A 22,645-nucleotide genomic window follows, 5' to 3' on the forward strand; every position below is an offset into this window, starting at 1 on the left:
AGGGGCGTAGAGCTGGCTTGATGGGTCCAGTTCAAGGGGTGCACAGTCATCTGGAAGTTGATGGCTTGGAGACTGGAGGAGACAAACCTGGCAAGGAAGTTAAGCAAACAACAAAACAGACAGTACAGGAGTACAGAGAAAGGACAATATCCCTGGTGGGAATTAAAGATGACTATTTCATACCTAGCTCTCCTAACCACTTGTTCTGCTTCGGGGTTCAGGAGTGTGTAGCACATCCAAATTAGGTCGGGGATATCTAAGAGCAAGGTTTGATGTTTGGTGAGCCTGTGGTTAGCCAGGCACTGGTGGCCCCCTGCTTCCAGGGTGCTCTGGCAAGGCAGAGCTTCTAGGGGCTGGTCTGCTAGAGGCTTAGAAGCTTCCTCAATTGGAATGGCTGTAGCAGCCAGAGAATCTAATTGTTTTGGAAAACAGGGGTCAGATTCTAAGGACTGGATTAGAATTCCCAAAGCCTGTCCTCTCCTTTCATCAACATAGAGAGTGAAAGGTTTTTCTAGATTAGGTAAAGCTAATGCTGGAGTGGTGGTCAGTTTAGTTTTCAAAGTCCCAAAAGCTTGTGCTGGGTAGGGGCCCCACTCTAGAGGGAGTGAGTCAGGGCCTTGAGTGCCAAGGCCCTCCCAAGCCTTGGGCTTAATTGGATATTGAAGGCAATGGAGGGAAACTATGGCTGGGGTGGCAGAAGTAGCTTGCCCAGGAATTCCCTGATCCCAAACAATTGGCTCAACCCTCTCCCATGCCTCTGGGGGAACATGGGGAGGTCTGGGAAACAGAGGGAAAAGGGAGTTATGAGGTTTAACTATAGAAAATTGGCTTCCCAATTTCACCATCAGGTCCCTTCCCCAAAAGGGGGCAGGGCCAGAGAAGGAGTGTTCAGACAACAGATCCTTGATGCCCATGACCTGATGGGTCGAGGGGCATGTGGGGCCAGAGCAATTAGTTAAAACAAGAGAACATAGCCTTGATAAAGTGGGTAACCTTACCTTCTGCCTCGATTTTGCCCAGGGCTCCTCGAGAGAGGTGGAGAAAGTGGGAGCACAGCCAAGCCCCAGGCTTTCCTCTCCTTCCGAGTATTGAGAAGACTGGAGGACAGGGTGCTGGAAGGAGGATTTACCACTTTTCCAGCCTCGGGGACACCTCCAATGTCCCTCCTGGTTACATGCTGGCCATGGTCCTAGAGGCCTGGATCCTGGAGGCTTCTTCCAGGGGGGCACCCTAGAGGGGCACTCCTTAAACCAGTGACCCTCCTTGTGGCATCGAAAGCAGGTTTCCCTTTTGCCAAAGTTGCCAGAAGCACCCTCCAGCAATCTCCTGGCCATGGCAGCCGCCAAGAATTGGGCATGTTCTCTGTCTCTGGCTTTTTCCTCTGCCTGGACTAAGTCTCTATTATTGAACACTCCGAATGCTGTCTCCAGTAATTGGGCCTGAGGTGTTTGGGGTCCCATTGCCAATTTCTGCAGTTTCCTCCTAATATCTGGGGCAGACTGATTAATGAAATACATGTTAAGTATTGCTGCCCCTTCAATAGAATCAGGATCCAAATTTGTATACTTCTTAATAGCTTCTACTAGCCGGGCCTGGAAAAGGACAAGGTTTTCTTTTTCTCCCTGAGTAATCTCCCTAATTTTTTGAAAATTTATTTGCTTTTGAAATGCAGTTCTTAGACCTTCTAACAGGCAAATTACCATATGGTCTCTCTTTTCTCTATCCTCACTCCTTTGATAATTCCATTCTGGGTCACTAGTTGGAACAGCAGCTGTTCCTGGGGGATATTTTATGGGGTTATTGCTAGCCAAACTGTCCCCAAATTTTTGAGTGTGTTCCCATATTCTCCTCTTCTCCTCAGTGGTACAACAGGTAGAGAAGAGGATATGCAAATCACACCAATAAAGTTCAAATTGTAGGGACAGATCCCTAAAACCCTCAGCAAACTTAATGGGATCTTCTGAGTATCTCCCCAGTTTTTCTTTAATTTGGATGAGATCTGAAATGGAGAATGGAACATGCAATCTCCTTGTCCCAGCAGGGGAGGCAGGCATTTCCCTCAGGGGAAAAAGCCTTGAAGGGGCTGTGGGACCTGGAGCTTGGGGCTGAGGTAGATTAGACTGCAAGGCCAAGGCATCTTCCTGGCAAGGGAGATCAGCTAGTACCTGAGGAGGGGTAAAGGTCAGAGGGGAAGAAACCCCAGAGACCCAAGTGGGTGCTACCTCAGAGAGAGAGGCTAGGGGAGGAGATATTGCCGTGGGGGCAGGGCCCGAGGCTGGAACCTGAGTAGGGATTGCCTTGGGGATAGGGCCCATGGTGATAGATGTTGCAGGGCCTGCAGTAGAGGCAGGGCATAGGGTCCCTTCGGCTGGAAATTCCTTCCTCCTTAGTAAAGGAGAAGTTAGGAGTAATTGTCGGGAGACAAACAAAATAAAACAAGAAAACAAAATATACAGAAGGTACCTGAAACTTTCCCAAATTCCCAGCGCCGAAACAATTGAAAGGATCTGGCACATGCTTCCGGATGGGGCATCCGTCCATGTCCTTCGACATGACCACTGGACCGAGAACCACCTGATAGCGTCAGGTTGAGTTGACCAGGACAGTGTGACTGTCCGACTCACTGAGACCACTGGACCAAGCTGTCCGACCCACCGAGAACCACCAGAGAGCGTCAGGTTGACCAGGACAGCGTGACTGTCCGACTCACTGAGACCACTGGACCAAGCTGTCCGACCCACCGAGAGCCACCTGATAGCGTCAGGTTGACCAGGACAGCGTGACTGTCCGACTCACTGAGACCACTGGACCAAGCTGTCCGACCCACCGAGAACCACCAGAGAGCGTCAGGTTGACCAGGACAGCGTGACTGTCCGACTCACTGAGACCACTAGACCAAGCTGTCCAACCCACTGGGACCTGCTGAGGTCAGGCCCGAGAAGCACATCCAAAATGTTTGGAGAGCGAGGAGGGGGATTGGGAGAGGGGGAGGCTCACATACCTTCAGTCTTGGCTGGAGAAGAACTTGAGATTAGCAGTGCTTCCTGGTTCAGGGAACCATAAATGATGAGGGTTTGGGGTGAGAGGTGCTCGACACCCCAAAGTACCGACACGCCGGGTCCTGCCGAAAGAATTCGACTCAAGCTTTCTCAGCCAAGGGAAAGGACAAAGTTTATTAAGAGTTAGCCAAATAAGCCTGCCCCGAGAGATCCCACCCCTTGCGACGCCTGTAAGGAAAAAGGGCCAGACCCATCTGAGCTAGAGTGGTTCTGACCCCCCTCATGGAGGCAAGATGGAGATTATATACACAAAGGTTGTGGGAGGGATTGAGGGGTGGTCTGGGGTGACCAGAAGAGGGGTCTAGGGAGGGACTTAAGGACGAGGTCAGACTCCAGGGTGGGGGAAATAGCTGAAGGCTATATGGAAATGACAGACCATGAAGGGCTAGGGTAACAGAGCTAGGGTATAGATATTTTGATCAGGATTAAGGATGGGAAACAGGATTAAGGGTGGGAAACAGCTGGACAATAGAGGACTGGGCAAGGTAGGCATTTGGGCTTAATGGTTATAGCCTCAGGCCAAGGCCAGGTCGAGTGGCAAGATTCAAGGAGAGTTCAAGGGTTCAAGGGGTTCCCAGAGACTGTGCCCTCATCAGTGCAATGCATACTTCATTACTAACTTCACCTTTCATTTCATAGTTCTGTTTATCATGGTACAGCCTTTTATATGTCTGCATTTTAATACATTTTATGACTTGCATAAAGGTATTTTGTGTATGCCTTTGTTATATAGGCTAAGTGAAGTGGGTGGGCAGGGGCAAATTTGCATTATACAAAAATGACTTTATAAAGAGATCTGCAGAATGCTCCAGTTATATAAAGTGAGACCAATCTGTGCTGCCACTGTTTTCACTTGTGCTCCGTGAGGTTGTGAGAGAATGAAATTCAGGTCGATGGGGATAGTGTTTTGTAGCTACTGTTCTCATTATAATGCTTTGAAGCATTTGTGTCAACTGTGTGACTATTAAAGGAAAGTGCTCTGGTGGGAGCTTGTAAATTATTTTTTAGGAGTGTGGACCTAGAATCCAAGGTAATCATGCCCCCAGAAACACCCAAACTATAACTGTGAGCACCAAGGGAAGGGAGAAGAGACCCAAAAAGAGAGTCTACATTAATTATTACTGTTATTGCTACTTCGTTCTGATCTTCTTTGATGGGATTCAGAAAGAAAAAGTCCTAGAACTGATGATTAGCTTTATTATTCCTTCATATTCATGTTTTTTGGACTATGGGCACAGGTGGTTAAAATGACTACTGTTTATGGCTGAATAAAAATATTAGGATGTGAACTCATCCACTGTAGATTCAATGAAAGCATTCTTGGTACAACTCCAGTAGAAGATAGGACAAGAGATATGATATAGACCTCATCCAGCATCCATGGGAATTTGATCTTCCCCACTAGGTTTCTATCCTTTAAAAAAATTTCTTTTCCACAGAGCTTGGAAATTATGAGTATTTACAATAGTAACATCTAGTTTTATGAGTCATTGATGTGTCTGTGTGACTGTAGGTAGCCATTTGATTTGTAATTCCAGTACACTTCATTAATTGACTTCTCCAGGATATTTTGAGATGCATTTTTGTAGTAATTGTTATCTCTTAGTGTGATGGCCTCCAGGTCATGTCTTTTTTAAAAATATTTTTACTTTTCTTTTTTTTTTTAATTTATTTAATATATTTAGTTTTCAGCATCGATTTTCACAAGAGTTTTAAATACAAATTTTCTCCCCATTTCTACCCTCCCACCCACTCCAAGATGGCGTATATTCTGGTTGCCCCACTCCCCAGTCAGCCCTCCCTTCTGTCACCACACTCCCTTCAAATCCCGTTTTCCCTTCCTTTCTTGTAGGGCAAGATAAATTTCTACACCCCATTGCCTGTGTATCTTATTTCCTAGTTGCATGCAAAAACTTTTTTTTGTTTGTTTGTTTTTGAACATCTGTTTTTAAAACTTTGAGTTCCAAATTCTCTCTCTTCTTCCCTCCCCACCCACCCTCCCTAAGAAGGCAAGCAATTTAGCATAGGCCACATGTGTATCATTACGTAAAACCCTTCCACAATACTCATGTTGTGAAAGACTAAGTATGTATTGCTCCTTCCTAGCCTATCCCCCTTTATTGAATTTTCTCCCTTGACCCCGTACCTTTTCGAAAGGGTTTGTTTTTGATTACCTCCTCCCCCTATCTGCCCTCCCTTCTATCGTCCCCCCTTTTTTATCTTCTTCCTCCTTCTTTCCTGTGGGGTAGGATACCCAATTGAGTGTGTATGGTATTTCCTCCTCAGGTCAAATCCGATGAGAACAAGATTCACTTATTCCCCCTCACTTGCCTCCTCTTCGCTTCCTACAGAACTCCTTTTTCTTGCCACTTTTATGTGAGATAATTTATCCCATTCTATCTCTCCCTTTCTCCCTCTTTCAGTATATTCCTCTCTCATCCCTTAGTTTGATTTTATTTTTTTAGGTATCATCCCTTCATATTCAACTCACTCTGTGCCCTCTGTGTATACATACATACATACATACATACATATATATATATATATATACACACACACATTTATACATACACACATTAAATACATACATATATACATGCATACACACACACATATATATACATACCCATACACATACATATATACACACACCTATATACATATACATATATACATATGCATATTCCCTTCAGCTACCCTAATACTGAGGTCTCATGAATCATACACATCATCTTTCCAAGTAGGAATGTAAACAAAACAGTTCAACTTTAGTAAGTCCCTTGGGATTTCTCTTTCTTGTTTACCTTTTCATGCTTCTCTTGATTCTTGTGTTTGAAAGTCAAATTTTCTGTTTAGCTCTGGTCTATTCATTGAGAATGCTTGAAAGTCCTCTATTTTATTGGAAATCCATATTTTGCCCTGAAGTATTATACTCAGTTTTGCTGAGTAGGTGATTCTTGGTTTTAATCTTAGCTCCTTTGACCTCCAGAATATCATATTCCAAGCCCTTCATTCCCTTAATGTAGAAGGTGCTAGATCTTTTGTTATCCTGATTGTATTTCCACAATACTCAAATTGTTTCTTTCTGGCTGCTTGCAATATTTTCTCCTTGACCTGGAAAGTCTGCAATTTGGCTACAATATTCCTGGCAGTTTTCATTTGGGGATCTTTTTCAGGAGGTGATCCATAGATTCTTTCAATTTCTATTTTACCCTCTGGTTCTAGAATATCAGGGCAGTTTTCCTTGATAATTTCTTGAAAGATGATGTCTAGGCTCTTTTTTTGATCATGGCTTTCAGGTACTCCAATAATTTTTAAATCATCTCTCCTAAATCTATTCTCCAGGTCAGTGGTTTTTCCAATGATTTATTTCACATTGTTTTCCATTTTTTCATTCTTTTGGTTCTGTTTTGTAATTTTCTTGATTTCTCATAAAGTCACTAGCATCTACTTGTTCCATTCTAATTTTTAAGGCAGTATTTTCTTCAGTGGTCTTTTGGATCTCCTTTTCCATTTGGCTAATTCTACCTTTTAAGGCATTCTTCTCCTTATTGGCTTTTTGGAGCTCTTTTGCCATTTGGGCTAGTCTATTTTTTATGATGTTATTTTCTTCAGAATTTTTTGGGTCTCCTTTAGCAAGATATTGACTTCTTTTTCATGATTTTCTTGCATCATTCTCATTTCTTTTCCCAATTTTTCCTCTACTTCTCTTATTTGCTTTTCCAAATCCTTTTTGAGCTCTTCCATGGCCTGAGACCAATTCGTATTTTTCTTGGAGGCTTTTGATGTAGGTTCTTTGACTTTGTTGACTTCTTCTGGCTGTATGTTTTGATATTCTTCGTAACCAAAGAAAGATTCTATATAGTCTGAGTTCTTTTATGGTGCTTGCTCATTTTCCCAGCCAATTACTTGACTTTTGGCCTTTTCTCAGGGTATGACTGCTTCCAGAGTGGAGAGTGCTTTGTGCCAAGCTTCAGGGGTTTTGTGCTGCTGTTTTCAGAGCTACTTCTATTCTGAAATGGTATGATGCTCCTCTCCTGGCCTGTGCTCTGGTCTGTGAGTACAGGTACTCATTTCTGCCATGTAACCACCACGCGGACTCCCTCTCCACAGCCCCCACAAAACTCTGCCACACCAGTGGCATACAGCCACACCTCCCCGAAGAACCCCCAACCAGGACCACAACCCAGATCCAAGCAGGGCAAAGCAGGAGAAACTTGTCTCAGTGCCAGCAAAGCCATCTCTGCACTCCTGCTCTGATCAGCTGCTTGATTCCTCCTACCATGTGGGCCAGGGGCTCAGCTGTCTTAGGCATTTGTGGGTTGAGAAGTCTGATAACTTCTACAGTTGAGTGATTCAGGTCCCTGAGGCCTGCTCCACCCTGTCTACTCTGGCCTGGTCTGTCCTGGCACAGCCCACACTGGGCTTTGCTCTGCTCCCAGCATGGTGCAATAGACCCTTCCCCATGACCATCCAGGCCATAGTGGGCTGGAGACTTGTTTCCCTCTGTTATTTTGTGTGTTCTGTAGCTCTAGAATTTATTTGGAGTCATTTTTACAGGTGTTTGGAGGGATTTGGGGGAGAGCTTAAGCAAGTCCTGTTTTCAAGCCACCATTTTGGTTCCCCAGGTCATGTCTTAATAGGTATTTGGTAGATGTTCAACTTTCCCAATCTATAGTACTCTAAAATTATTATCTCATTTGATCCATCAACTCTACAAGATATTGTCCCCATTTGACAGTTGAGGAAACTGAAGCAAACAGCAGTTCTTTGCCCAGGGTCACACAACCAGTAAGTGTCTGAGACTGGATTTGAACTCAGGTCTTCCTCACTATGAGCCCAGTGCTCTATCCACTGAGCTACCTAGTAGCAGCTATGTTTTACTAATATTGATTTTATGAATATTATGTAGGTTTCCATTAGGGGACTTTCCAAAGATGTTTTGGTCTATTTTATAATTCTTAAAGTATAACTTAAAATTGAGATTGCCTGGTTGCAAATTGCTTTAAATGTGTTCTTCTCATTCAGCTTTGCTTTTAGAATGCCAGTAAGTCTTTTAATGTATTCAGCTATAGCCTGCTCCTTGACATTTTTTTGCACTTGATGTGTCTTGCCTGGAGGACACCAAGGCATTTGTAATTATTACCTTCATCCATTGGTTCAATGTGACCTCTGGATTCAAGCTGGAATGCATCAGGCTCTATCTCTCCTTGGCATACATTAAGGATTTTATACTTACTGAGTGCAAAAGACACCTTGTTAACATTGGAGAAAAATTCCATGTGATAAGAGAGCTGTTTAATTTGATCTTCTGTGGAGCCATATAGCTTGATGTCACCCATATTAAATAGAAAACCATCCTTAGCTATTTTAAGATGTATGTTAATGGATTTAAGGCTAGGCAGAACCATAATGGACTTGAACTCTCTCTCTGAAAAAAATGCCATGTTTTATGTGAATTGTTCTTGATGTCATTGTGTTGGTGGCATGTTTTATCCATACAGTTATCCATGTGGGCATCAAATGTTCTATTATTTTCACTATGCTTGGGACTACTTTATATATTTGTAATATATGAATAAACCATGAATGCAGTACTGCATCAAAGGCTTTGTGATGATTAGCAGAGAGAGTATATATGTTATGGCACTTTGGGGCAGCTTGTTCAGTAACTGCCAAATACCCTGGCGTTTTTGGCACATCCTTTTTGCTCCTCAGATAATATGTTGTTTTCCTTATAAGTGTTAATAGATTTTTCTATTGATACAAGCTTTGACTGCTTTGTATAAAGTACATAAACCCATAACTGGCTTATATTTGGAAGGATTATTGGTGTTCTATTCCTTTGGTAATAAATGTGATGTATTCTCAGGCTTATGCCTGAGAGGAATCTAATATAGGTGGTTCAGTGGATAGAGCACAGGGCCTGGAGTCAGGAATACCTGAGCCTCAGACGCTTACTAGCCATGTGACCCTGGGCAAATCACTTAACCCCGTTTGCCTCAGTTTTCCCATCTGTATAATGAGCTGGAGAAGGAAATGGCAAACTACTCTAGTATCTTTGTCAAGAAAACCCCAAATGGGGTCATGAAGAGTCCAATACAACTCAACAACAACAGTAATTCATATACCATTATGAAGAATTATGGATTCTATCCAGCCCTGCCACTTTCCAATTTTGCAGAAAAGCTAGAGTTTTAGTCACCTCTCTTGCTGTAATGGTTTTGTTATTCTGTCATTGCATGTAACCTGTTTCTCATTTGATCTAGCTTGTATTTTCTTTCATTGTGTTGGACTTCTTACAACTAGATGGCCCAGAAATTTTTCTACATCCCTTCTTCTGGGGCTCTGTGTTGTTCTTGAATTCTTTACTTTTCAAACCTCCATCACCAACTTTTCAATTGATGTTGACTTGTTTATTTTGTTCTTTGTGCTTTGATTCATCACCACTCATCATCTTTGAGTCATCATCACTGTTATGTTCTGTGAGACAGGGTTCCTGGTTGCCATGATCCTGCCAGTGGCCTCTTTCCATCAATTTTCAATGATTCTCTGAAGTTCCTTCTGTCTTGGTGGTGTTTGATGCTGTCCTTAGGGGATAAACTTCCTTTATAGCTCCACTTTCTTCTTCTACTCCTTACTGTAGTAACAGCTGCCACATATCCTACTGTGTGAAAGTCCTATAATGATTTTATACTTTGTGCCAAATACTGCAAGAGAATGTGTTCCTTTGTGATGATTATGTTGTTATACCAAGAGTGAGTGAGACACGCCACAGAGTATAAGTTTTAAATGGAGAATTTATTAGCTGGCGTCCATTTGGGGATCAACCCAAATCAGAATGGCCCAGAATTGGGGTTAAGAAGTAGTTTATATAGAAAATACAGGGTGCAGTGGTTAATTATCTCTTGCAATTTACATGCCAGGTCACAGGGTTGTCCGGGGGTACAGGAACAAAGGTCCTGACAGATCACAGATTCTGACAGGTTATTGTTAAGTGGGATAATCTTATCTATTGACATTCCTTGGAGGAGTCACGGAGCCCCAGGGACATTCGCTAAACCGCAAAAGGTCTGAGTCCATTCTTTATTATGCAAACTGGGGTTTTAGTTAGGGGCTGGGGGCAGGGTTCTCCTTGATTTCTCCAGTACCACAATGTTAGATACCAGGGTTTTGTGTTTTGTTTTTTTTTACTTACTCTGTTTTAGTATATTTGGTTTACTAGTTGAATTCATGCTATCAAACTCAAAAAAAAGCCTTTTGAGAATTCTAGTCTAAGTACATGGTATGCCCCATCTCCTTTTCAACGTAATTTGAAATCCCCAGTTTTGTTTTTGACATGTTTCACTATAAATAGTCTTCAACATTCGCTTGTTTAACTTTTGTGACTTCAAGAATTCCCATAATTGTTTTTAGTAACCTTACTTTTGCATTGGCAACCATTGGCAACCATACACATGGATCTGGCTATGCACAGTAAAGAAAAAAAATGAAAGATGCAATGCATGCAAATTTGTGGAGTGGCCATACTCCAAGACCCTTGGGAATCCCCAACAGTGGAAGAGTTTAAAAAGACAACTAAAGACATTAAAACAGGTGGTTTTCACCAGTGTTGGCAGTTGACCATAGTATCATAAAAGAAAGGAAGACATGGGTCTGCCAACATCTGGCAAGGAAAATTTTGTCTAAGGATTTGAGTTACTGGGCTTGCACCTTAAAATATAAAGTGTAACATGGGTACAGGCTGTGAGTACACTTGGGAATTACCTTGACAATTTTTGCTTTCATATACGGAAATCTCCAGTTTGCTGAACACAAGCAAACAATTAGAAGCTAATTTATTAAAAAGAGGATTTTGCCATTAGAAAAATTGGTGTTCTGTTTTTTTCTGAACAAAAGATTCTCATGATGTGGAGAGTGACCTGCTTGTTTCACCTTTATAAGCTTTCCAATTTGCTTCATGGATAGGTCAGCCCAAGTTAGTACTATGGGACTACAAAAGGAAATTTAGAACAACTAATATTCTCCATTGTTTAAATCATAGTCATCCATCTTCAGTTCATGGCACTTATAAAGTAAAATATGTCTCTGAGGGAAGGTTGGGGCAAAGGTGACTAGAACCAGACCGTCATGGTCCTCCAAGCTGGGACATGGACTAAGGTTTACCTGATGCATTCCTTTAGTGGATTCCAGTGCTGTACCTAGAGAATTTGAACACTGTCTCTCCTCCATGTGACAAAATTATTTTCAGTAATGGTCATGAAATGAAATGAATAATAATAGTCATAAAAGTAATGTAGATAGTCAGAATTTCTTTTTATTGAACTTTGCACATATAATCATTCCAGTTCAAAAAATTTTAAACAAAAATTTAAATAAATACTAATCAAGAAAGGGGAGAAAGTAATGGAGTAGTGCTTTCACTACATAATTAATTAATGCCTTTAAAATTACATTGATGTATTTTTTTCTTAAAGGGAAAAAAGCTCATACCTATATATTGGCCTGTCACAGTACTGAATAATAACATTCTAGTTTCTCTTTCTGAGACATAACTTCACTAGATTTATCAATGACCATCAAGAATTGATCTTCATGTAAATATGTTTACTAACTGTATAAACAAAGTTGTCAATTGTTTTTCACCCAATTGGTTAGAACATTATATATTAATTTCAGTTTTGAAAAGTTTCTCTTGCATGAAACAATACTTACACAAATAATTAGAAAAAGTCATAAATATAAGGATAAGTTTGGGAGGGATTCATAAACATTTTATTTCAAGTGAAAATTTAATAAAACAAAATTTATTATTAATGGTTGGACTCAGACTCACTGCTATCCACCCATCAGAGGGTGAATGGGGTTCCTGCCTACACGGAGTACTGCTAAGCACCTCCAAATATTAAATAAGTCCCAGGTGAGTGTAGGTTTCACTTAAGAAGTGAATTTTAATAAAATGAAAACATCTGCAAAAGGCACAAATTAGATAACTAATAAATCATGCCACTGATATACCATTTTATTTTCTCGATTCATTCATTAATTTTAAAACAAGCAAGTAATAATTTTAAAGAATAAAATTCCATTTAAAAGATATTACTCCAATTCAATAAAATATTTTATTTGTGAACCAGATTTCCACTTCCAAACAAAAAACCATTATACCTTGCAGTTTGCCCTCAGTTTCACTATTTTAAATTTTAAACACAAAAGCTCTAAGTGGTCACATAGAGGACAGAAATGAAGTAATTCAGGTTCTATTTCTTCCCCTTTACAATCACTGTCCAATCATTGTTCATTTGAATCTCTGTAATATGTAAGTACCCCAGGGGCTGGAGACATAGACTGAACCACATGTGAGCTGAAATGATTCCAAACCCTTACCAATTCACTCTTAAGCGTATAGCAGAGTTCACATGGGTCAGGGTGATTGTATAACTAAGAGGAATCTGAATTAACTTCCATGTAAAATCGTGTTTATTGTTTTTCAATTTTCTACAGGCAGTTGGGTCCCAGCCAATTCACTAGAGGTGAACATATGCCACATTATCATCCTTGAGAATAGGGGATTACTTAAATTTGGGGATAAACAAATTTTTCAAATTAGAAAAATAACTGATTCTTAAAAGAAAGCTATTACCCTTTTTAAATTCTTATCTCTATAGATTTAAGGATTCATGGTGGCATTGAAATTTGTCATAAAGCATATGAGGTCTTTCTTGTAAAAGAAGACTATACTGAAGGAGGGGGAAGTAAGACATGGTTGTAATAATGTTAAAACTATTTTATAAGGTAGCAGTCTAAAAATTAGACTGACCTTTCATAGATTTCTTATATATGTGACCCCCCCCTTAACTGTGATAAGGGGAAGAAGTTCTTAACATTTTCTGTGTCATGGACCCCTTTGGCAATCTAGTGATCCTTTCTCAGAATACTGTTCTTAAATTCATGAGATAAAATCTATAGGATTACCAAGGAAACCAATTATATTTACTTATCAAATTTTTAAGTTCACGGACTTCAGGTTAAGAACCTCTGATCTGGGTAAAAGGTCAGAAATATATACATTACAAGTCCACATTATTCAAGGATATAATAGCAGATCTTTGCTTGAACAGGGGTGGGAGTGTGGGGAGTAGTGAGGCTTTCTCACCAGGGAGGAAAAGAAAAAAACAATGGAGAAATGAGTAAAGAGAATCCTACCACTACCTTCACATGGCTCTCATTCAAATATAGTCTCAAGTCAAATATAGTCTCAAAAGATTTATCTCACACAAAAAGTTACAAAGCTTACAATGAAAGCATTAATAATATGAGATGGTGTCATTTTACAATTGTAGCACAATATATAACATAAAATTAACTATATCTTTTGTTCCCCCTGAGCTCATAAAAGATGCTCAGACAAATATAACTCCTTTTTCTTCCACGTCACTAGCTTTACCCAGAACCCATCGACAACCTACAAGATTCTAGTCATAATACGTTTCAAAGAAAGCATTGATTTTAAGGATCTACAATCACAAAAATAAAACTGTCATATTTTGAGATTTTATAAAGAAATAAAAGAGCTCATTCAAAGACAAAAAGGAACTTATTTCTTAGATAGCAAGGAAACCCAAACAATTTGATTTTAGCGATTCTAGCCCTAATTATCTGAATCAGCCAAATCCTGAGGACAGTATCCTTAACCCTTTAAAGGAAAACTAGTCCAAGCCTATACAAACCAGTACCAAGGGTTCATTGTGTATCTTTCGATTTATAAAAAAAAATGTTTTAAAAAACAAAGAAAATCCACCTGTTAGGCTAGGAACATTGATAAAATTACCTAATTAATTTTTGAATTAAATTTTCTTTCAACTAACAAGGATTTATTTTCTCTCCCTCCCACTTCCCCCACCATCCTTCCCCACTGAAGGGGAAAGATCCTTATAACAAATATGTATACTCATGAAAAACAAATTACCACATTGACTATATACAAAAATGTATCTTATTCTGCATATTTAGACTACCATTTCTACTTCAGGAGGTAAGTGGCATTCCTCATCATTGGTTCTCTGAAATTGTGGTTGATCATTGCACTGATCAGCATTGTTAATTAAGTCTTTAAAAATTATTTGCCTTTAAAATGTTGTTATTGTAAAAATTGTTGTTCTGCTTCTGGTCTCTTTACTCTGAGTCAGTTCATACAAGTCTTCCTAGGTTTCTCTGAAACTGACCCCTTCATCATTTGTTATGGCACAATTGCATCCTTTACATTCATATGCCATAATTTGTTCAGCCATTGCCCAATTGATGGACACCTCATCAGTTTCTAGTCCTTTATCTAAATACTGCCTTTTCATATCCATTGATCATTTACCAATTAGGGAATGACTCTTATTTTTAGAAATTTGGCTCCATTCTCTATTTGTTGGAGAAATGAGACCTTTATCAGAGAAACTTGCTATAAAAAATATTTTCCTTCTAATTTTGGGTGCATTGTTTTCGTTTGTGCAAAACCTTTTAAATTTCATGTAGTCAAATCACACATTTTACTTCCTGTAATCCTCTCTATCTCTTCTTTGGTCACAAACTTTCCCCTTCTCTGTAGATCCAATGGGCAAAATTTTCCATGTTCCCCTAATTTGCTTATGTCTAAATCATGTACCCATTTTGACCTTATCTTGGTATTCAGTGTGAGATGTTGGTCTGTGCCTACTTTCTGTGCTACAATTGTAAAATGACTGTACATTCTGTGCTACAATTGTAAAATGATACTATCTCATATTATTAATGTTAACACATTAACAATTATATTCTGCTTTCATTGTAAAGTTTGTAACTTTTGTGTGAGATAAATCTTTTGAGACTATATTTGACTTATTACTTGCAATATCACTTTGAGCATGGTTTAAAAAAATTGTTTATGCTGACACATTAGCTACTTTTAAACTGCTTTCCAGTTTTCTCAGAAATTTTTGTTCAAAAAGTGAATTCTTTCAAAGTTTGGATCTTTAGGTTTACAAAACACTAGATTGCTGTGGTCATTAACTAGTGACTATTGTGTACCTAAACTATTCTATTGATCCACCATTCTATTTCTTAGCCAGTACCAGATCATTTTAATAATTGTAATATAGTTTGAAATTTGGTACTGCTAGGCCTCCTTTACTTCTTTTCATTGACTCCCTTGATATTCTTGACCTCTTGTTCTTTCATTTTGTTATTATTTTTCCCTAGCTCTTTAAAATAATTTTTGGTAGTTTGATTGGCATCACACTGAGTAAGTACATTAATTTAAGTAGAATTGTCATTTGTATTATATTGGCTCTGCCTACCTATGAACAATTAATATGTTTCCAATTATTTAAATCTGTCTTTATTTGCATGAAAAGTATTTTGTAATTATGTTCATATAGTTCTTGGGTTTGTCTTGGCAGGAAGACTTCCAAATATTTTAAATTTTCTGAAATTATTTTAAATGGAATTTCTCTTTTTATCTCTTCCTTCTGGGTTTTGTTGGTAATATATCCTGTGACTTTGCTTAAGTTATTAATTGTTTAACTACTTTTTTAATTGATTTGCTAGGATTTCTCTAAATATTCCATCATATCATTGGAAAAAAGTGATAGTTTCGTTTCCTCATTACCTGTTCTAATTCCTTCTATTTCTTTTTTCTTGTCTTATTGCTGTAGCTAGCATTTCTAGTACAATATTGAATAATAGTGGTGTTAATGGACATTCTTGCTTCATTCCTCATCTTATTGGGAAGGCTTCTAGCTTATCTCCATTACAGATAATGCTTGCTCTACTGCTTATCACTTTAATAAAAACTCCATTGATTCCTATGCTTTCTTGTTTTTTAAAATAGGAATGATTATTGTATTTTGTCAAAACCTTTTTCTGCATCTAGTGATATCAATACTAAACATATATGCACCAAATGGCAGAATAGTCAGTTACACTGACAGTTTTCCTAATATTGAACCAGCCCTACATTCCTGGTATGAATATCATCTGGTCTTATCATCTTTGTGATATATAGCTATAATCTCCTTGGTGGTATTTAATTTAAAATTTTGCATCAGTATCCATTAGCAAAATTGGTCTACAGTTTTTTTTTCTGTCTCTGCTCCCCCTGGCTTAGGTACCAAAATCATATCAGGAATTTGTTACCCATTTTTTCAAGTAGTTTACATAATATTGGAATTCTTTAAATGTTTGATAGAATTAACTTGTAAATCCATCTGGTCCTAGGGATTTTTTCTTAGGAAGTTAATGTATGGCTTGTTCAATTTCATTTTTTAAGGTAGGGTTATCTAAGTATTCTATTTCCTCTTATGTTGATTTGGGCAATTTATATTTTTGTAAACATCCATTTTGCTTAGATTATTATATTATTGACATAAAATTGGATAAATAGCTCCTGATAATTGCTTTAATTTCATCTTAATTGGTGGTGCAGTCACCCCTTTCATTTTTTATATTGGCACTTGGCAATTCCTTTTTCAAAATCAAATTAACCAATGGTTTATCTATTTTCTGTTTTCTTTTTAATAAAACCAACTCCTAGTTTTATTTATTAGGTCAATAATTTTTTTTTACTTTCAATTTTATTAATATCTCCTTTGATTTTCAGGATTTCTGTTTTGGTGTTTAATTGGGGATTGATTTTAAAATTTGATCTTTTTCTAGTTTTTTAATCACATGTCCAATTCATTGATCTGCTGTTTCTCTTTTTTAATTGATATAAGTATTTACAGATATAAATTTTCTCCTAAGTGCTGCTTGGCTTGCATTCCACAAATTTTTCTCAATGTTGTCATTATCTTTAATGAAATTGTTGATTCTTTCTATTATTTGTTCTTTGACTAATTTATTCTTCAGGATGAGATTACTAAGTTTCCAATTAATTTTTATTCTATGCTTCCCTGGCCTTTTACTGAATGTAGTTTTTATTACATTATGGCCCCAAAAAAGTACATTTAGTATTGCTGCTTTTTTTGCATTTGTTTGTGAAATTTTATGCCCTATGGTCAGCTTTAGTGAATGTTCCTTGGACAGCTGAAAAAAGGTATACTCCCTTCCATTTCCACTCAATTTTCTTCAGGCATCTATCATATCAAACTTTTCCAAAATTCTATTCAATTCCTCAACTTCTTTCTTGTTTATTTTATGGTGAGACTTATTTAGTTCTGAGAGGGAGAAGTTGAGGTCCTTTACTAGTAGTGTTTTACTGCCTCTTTCCTCCTGTAACTCATTTAATTTTTCCTTAAAGAATTTGGATGTTCTGCCATTTGATGCATATATGTTTAATATTGATATCACTTCATTATCTATGGTACCTTTTAGCAAAATATAGTTTCCCCGATTATCTCATTTAATTAGATATATTTTTGTTTTTCCTTTGTCTGATATGATTGCTATCTCTGCTTTTTTTTTTACCTCAGCTGAAGCATAATAGATTTTGCTCCAGCCCATTATTTTAAATTTGTGTTTGTCTTTCTGTTTCCAAGTATGTTTCTTATAAGCAAGCATGTTTCTTATATTGTTAGATCCTGGTTTCTAATCCATTCTGTTCTCTGCTTCTGTTTTATGGGTGAGTTCATCCCATTTACATTCACAGTTATGACTACTAACTGTGTATTTTATGGTCAGATTCTTTTTTGTTGTTGTTGTTGTTATTGTTTGCTTATTTTTCCAGCCTATTTCTCAACTTTGAACTTTATGTTAAAATTGGGCTCTGCTCTCCTGGGGTTGGGGAGGTACTGTCCTAAGCTTTGAGGCTTTTTTGTGCTGCTGTTTTCAGAGCTAGTTCTGGGAGTCTAAAGTTTTTGGAGCTTCCAAGATGGTGTAATGTGGAAAAAGGTGTGGTCACTGCTCTCCTGGTCTGTACCCTGGACTTTCCCCAATAAGGGCCCCTGCTCGCTTGCAGCTACAAGTGCTAGTGCACCTCTCTGCCTTGGAATTGCAGCTTGAAACTGAGTATGAGCGATACAGTAGCAAACACTACCCAGTCCTATAACCAGTGTCAGCTCAGGGTCCCCAATAATCTCTTTCTGACTAATTGTCCAATCCCCTTACTTTCTCTGGGCTGTGAGCTCCCAAAGCTGTTGCTTCTGCTCTTGTTGCTGCTGCTGTCACAGTCACCTCCTGGGCCTACTCCTGGTGTTTCCTCTACACATGTTCTGAACTGATCCCCACCTTGGTATCATAGATCTTGCTTTCCAACCTCAAGTTTCTTGAGCTGGTAAAAATGTCTCACCCTGAACTTTTGTTGACTACATTGCACCAGAATTCAAATTGACATGTTGTTTTAAAGTTGTTTGGAGAGGAATATTGGAAGAGTTTAGCTGGGTTGCTGCCTATACTCTGCCATCTTGTTTCCACCCCCTCTGTAGTTAGTGTAAATAGAATTTCTCTTTCTATCTCTTCCTGTTGAGTTTGTTGGTAATATACAGAAATACTGCTGAGCTAAGTGAATTTATTTTATATCCTGCAACTCTGCTGGAGTATTTCAGTTAATTTTCTAGTCAGCTCTCTAGGGTTCTCTAAGTACAACATCATATCATCTACAAAAAGTGATAAGTTGTTTTTTCTAGACCTGTGCTTATTCCCTCACAACAAATCTCTGAAGTAGACAGTGCAAGTAACCCATTTTACAGATGAGGAAACTGTGGTTCAGAGAAGTAAATGACTGCAACCAAGATCTCCTGCCTGCAAGCACATTTTCTGCACTATAGTATACTGCCCCTCTATTAGTCACATAGCGTTTCATGAAGAAAATTTTCTCCTTTTTTCATTTTTCAACTGGCTGTTTTGACATTCTATAGACACAGCTATACAAAGAGACCAAAAAGAGGTGAGAGAAATGATTATTTCTCTCCTATATTAATAACCAGTTACTGAATTAAGACTAAGGTTTTCCCTTTCCTTTTCCTCATTTAGAAATCAATCTTTGTAGGCTGTTCAGACAGCCTTTGAAGTGCAGGGCTGATAATGAGATGAAATATTGGGCAAGAAGCCCCCAACTGGGAAAACTTGGCTCTGAACCAAAGATAAAGACATTCTAGTCTGGTGAAATCCAGCCCATTGTGTTTTAGTCAGCCAAGTCTTGGTAGAAAGGGACCCTCTTTTGTCTAGATTGCCCTAGGTGGGGGTAGTCTGGATTAGAATGTCTTTTTGTCCAAGACTGAGTTATCAGAGTCACCCTATTCTCATTAGAATAATCCCATCTCTCACTCATTACTTGTTAACCAATCAGAGTTGATTTCTACCCTCAGTAACACCCCCTCTTCCAAGGGCATATAATTGTTGAGTGGGTTCTATGATGGTCTTTGGCATTTGAGAGTGCCACTGATCCCTTTTATTAATTGTCTGCTAGCATAATTAATAAAATGATTACCCAGAAACTGTCTTTCAAACTTTTCAGGATGTCACAGAGGTTAAATAAGAAAAGTGAGCATCAAAGGGGTCTGTCAGCATCATAGGACTGAACGTTCAGAGTTGGTGGGAGCCTTACAATTCATCACATCTAAATTCTAAACTTTACAGATGAGGAAACAGAAACCCAGCAAGGTCAAAATAACTCAGCCAAGTTTACACAGCTAGTAAAGTAGCAGAACTAAAGATCCAAACCCTTGTCCTCCAACTCCAAATTTAATACTCTTTGGATGGGGCCACATTGTTCAAACCCGTGAATTTCTACTCTTCACAGGTGGACGATTTAAAGGCCAAATTGGCTGTTCAAGAGCTTGAACTTAATCAAAAAAATGAGAATGCAGACAAGCTGATCCAGGTGGTTGGGGTGGAAACCGAAAAAGTCAGCCAAGAAAAAGCAATTGCTGATGAGGAAGAAGTTAAAGTGGAAGTCATCAACAAGGTAGGGAAGAAGGAGGAGGTGGAAGGGAGTAGAGAAGGAGATGGAGAAAAGGAGAGAGGAAGAAGAAGGGAGAGTATGGGGCAGACAATCTGACGAAGTGAAATTGTAAAAAAAAAAAATTAAAGGTGAATATCTAAGGTAGTATAAGAGAATGAAGCATGAAAGTGAATGAAAATATAAGAAAGAATGAGAGGCGGTGTTACAGTGTGGGGATCCAGTGTGTCCACAGACCCTCACCCCATCCCACCTTGTTGGTGCATAGCCTGATCCACACCAGGATCCTGTGAATGTATGGAGGAGGGATTGAGATGCCTCTCCTTTCATAAATAAGAGCATTCCACAAGTCCATCACTCTTATTCAAAGCATCCTTTCTCAAATGAAACGTTACAACACCAACTCACCTTTCCCCTTTTGGCTTTCTTTCAGAATGTCACAGAAAAACAAAAGGCTTGTGAAACCGACTTGGCCAAAGCAGAGCCTGCCTTGCTGGCGGCACAAGAAGCTCTTGACACCCTGAATAAGGTGAGAGAGACAGAGAGAAAAAGAAAATGCTAGAGGGCAAAACAAGACAAAAAAGGTCTATATAGCGTAGGGAGGGAATGACATTTGCAGGATGGTTGTTTGGTTGTTTTTTCGTGGTTTGAGAACAACAGTCACTGTAGGCTTGTGCACTGCTACAGAGCTTATGAAATTCCCTCCCAGTGAGTGTCAGCAGGAGGAATGCTGACGAGCACCCACTGTGTTTGCAGAACAACCTGACAGAACTGAAGTCCTTCGGCTCTCCGCCAGACGCGGTGGTTAACGTAACAGCTGCAGTGATGATCCTGACAGCGCCAGGGGGCAAGATCCCGAAGGATAAGAGCTGGAAAGCTGCAAAAATCATGATGGGGAAAGTGGACACTTTCCTCGATGCCTTGAAAAAATTTGACAAGGAGCACATTCCTGAAGCCTGCTTGAAAGCATTTAAGTAAGTCTGGTGTCCTGCTTGGCTTTGGTGGAGTCTATTCCTTCTGGTTGTAGCCCCCTAATGACAATCATATATTTAGGCAGAGAATGAGCTGATATTTGCACCTGTCTGAGTACTTTAGGTTGCACACAAGTACTGTAGAGAGTAGAGTCAGTTAGTCAGTGAGGGTTTAATAAATTCCTGTGACGTTCCAGGCATTGAGCTAAGCCCTGGGGATAAGGCAGAAGGCAGTCCCTGCCCTCCAGGAGCTCACAATCTTATGAGGGAGACAACATGCAAACAGCTTATATAAACAAGATACACACAGGATAGATTGGAGATAATCAACAGAGGGGAGGCAAGAAGGGGGATCAGGAAAGGTTTCTTGTAAAAAGTGGGATTTCAAGAAAACTGGGGAATCAGGAAAATCTGAGTTCAAATCCTACTTCAGACACCTACTATTTGTGTGACAAGTTACTTAAGCACTATTTGCCTCAATTCCGCATCTGTAAAATAGGGACACACTAGGGAAAGAAATGACAAACGACTCCAGCCAAGAATAGAGTCTGACATGACTGAACAACAGCCACAAGAGATAAAGAGAGGGAGAATTCTAGTCTTGGGGACCAGCCAATGAAAATGCATGGTCAGGAGATTGCGTACTATGTTTGAAGAGCTGCAGAGGAAGGGAAAGGGGATGAGTGAGAAGACTGGAAAGGGAGGAGGGAGTCTATGAAAGGCTTTGAATGACACAGGATTTTGTATTTGATCCTGGAAGTAATAAGAAGCCACTGTAGTGTATTGAACAAGGAGAATGGGTGTGGTGAGAGGTGACGTACTCAGACATGCCCTTTAGAATGATCACTGGTAGCTGAATGGAGAATGGATTGTAGTGGGGAGACACCAGCAGGCTATTTCAGTAGTCCAAGTGTAAAGTGATGAGGGCTTTTGACAGGATAATGGCAGTGTTAAAGGAGGGAAGGAAGGAAGGAAGAAGGGAGGGAGGGAAGGAAGGAAGGATGGATTTATTAAGCACCTATCATGTGCCAGGCGCTGAGCTAAATACTTTACAAATATAACCTAATTTGATTCTCACAACAACCCTGGAGAATAGTTGCTATTATCCTTATTTTATAGTTGAGGCAGATAATGATTTGGTCAGGGTCACAGAACTAGTAAATGCCTGAATCCAGATTTGAATTCAGGTCTTCTGACTCCAGGCCAGTTCCAGAAGTCTAGGGAACATCCAGTTTGAGATGTCCATTAGGCAGTTGGAGGTGTGAGACCAAGAGGCTGGGAGAGAGGGTAGGTCTGGATAAGTGGACCAGAGGTGATTCTCTGGACAATTAATTCTGGCTGTAAAACAGCTGGTGAGAAAATTGGGGGGCCTGGAAAATCCAGATCATCAACCCAACTCTCCCTGTCAAAAGCTCAAATGTGGGCATTTTTACCAGTCTCCGTTTCTAGACTGAAGCCTCTCAATGAACTTCAGATTCCCACTGTGCTTTCTTTTTAGCAACCTTTACAGAGCCACGTAAATTAACCACGCAGAGAAAAGAAAAAAAAATTGGAACCCATAACCTAGTTGTTTGAATAGAAGGGATTTTTCTAAAGGAAGGGGAGAAAGAAGAAGGGATTCAATGAAAAATGGAAGTGACTTAGAGTCAGAAAACAGGCTTGGAATCCCAACACCTCCACTTACAAGCTGTATGACATTGGACAAGTCACTTAATGTTTCCAAACCTCAGTTTCCTTGTCTATAAAATGGG

At 39.3% G+C, this 22,645-nt stretch overlaps 1 protein-coding gene across 1 annotated transcript in view; it reads left to right on the forward strand.

The window, feature by feature from the left end:
- The window catches only part of DNAH17 (dynein axonemal heavy chain 17), a 258,405-nt gene that overhangs the window by 190,971 nt on the left and 44,789 nt on the right, over positions 1–22,645 (forward strand). The window contains exons 57-59 of the mRNA XM_036755900.1: positions 19,765–19,929; positions 20,357–20,452; positions 20,680–20,897. Of these exons, the coding sequence (XP_036611795.1) occupies positions 19,765–19,929; positions 20,357–20,452; positions 20,680–20,897 (479 nt within the window). The remainder of the gene's footprint in view (positions 1–19,764; positions 19,930–20,356; positions 20,453–20,679; positions 20,898–22,645) is intronic.

Source organism: Trichosurus vulpecula, chromosome 4 (genome assembly GCF_011100635.1).
Source record: "Trichosurus vulpecula isolate mTriVul1 chromosome 4, mTriVul1.pri, whole genome shotgun sequence".
Classification (NCBI taxonomy): domain Eukaryota; kingdom Metazoa; phylum Chordata; class Mammalia; order Diprotodontia; family Phalangeridae; genus Trichosurus; species Trichosurus vulpecula.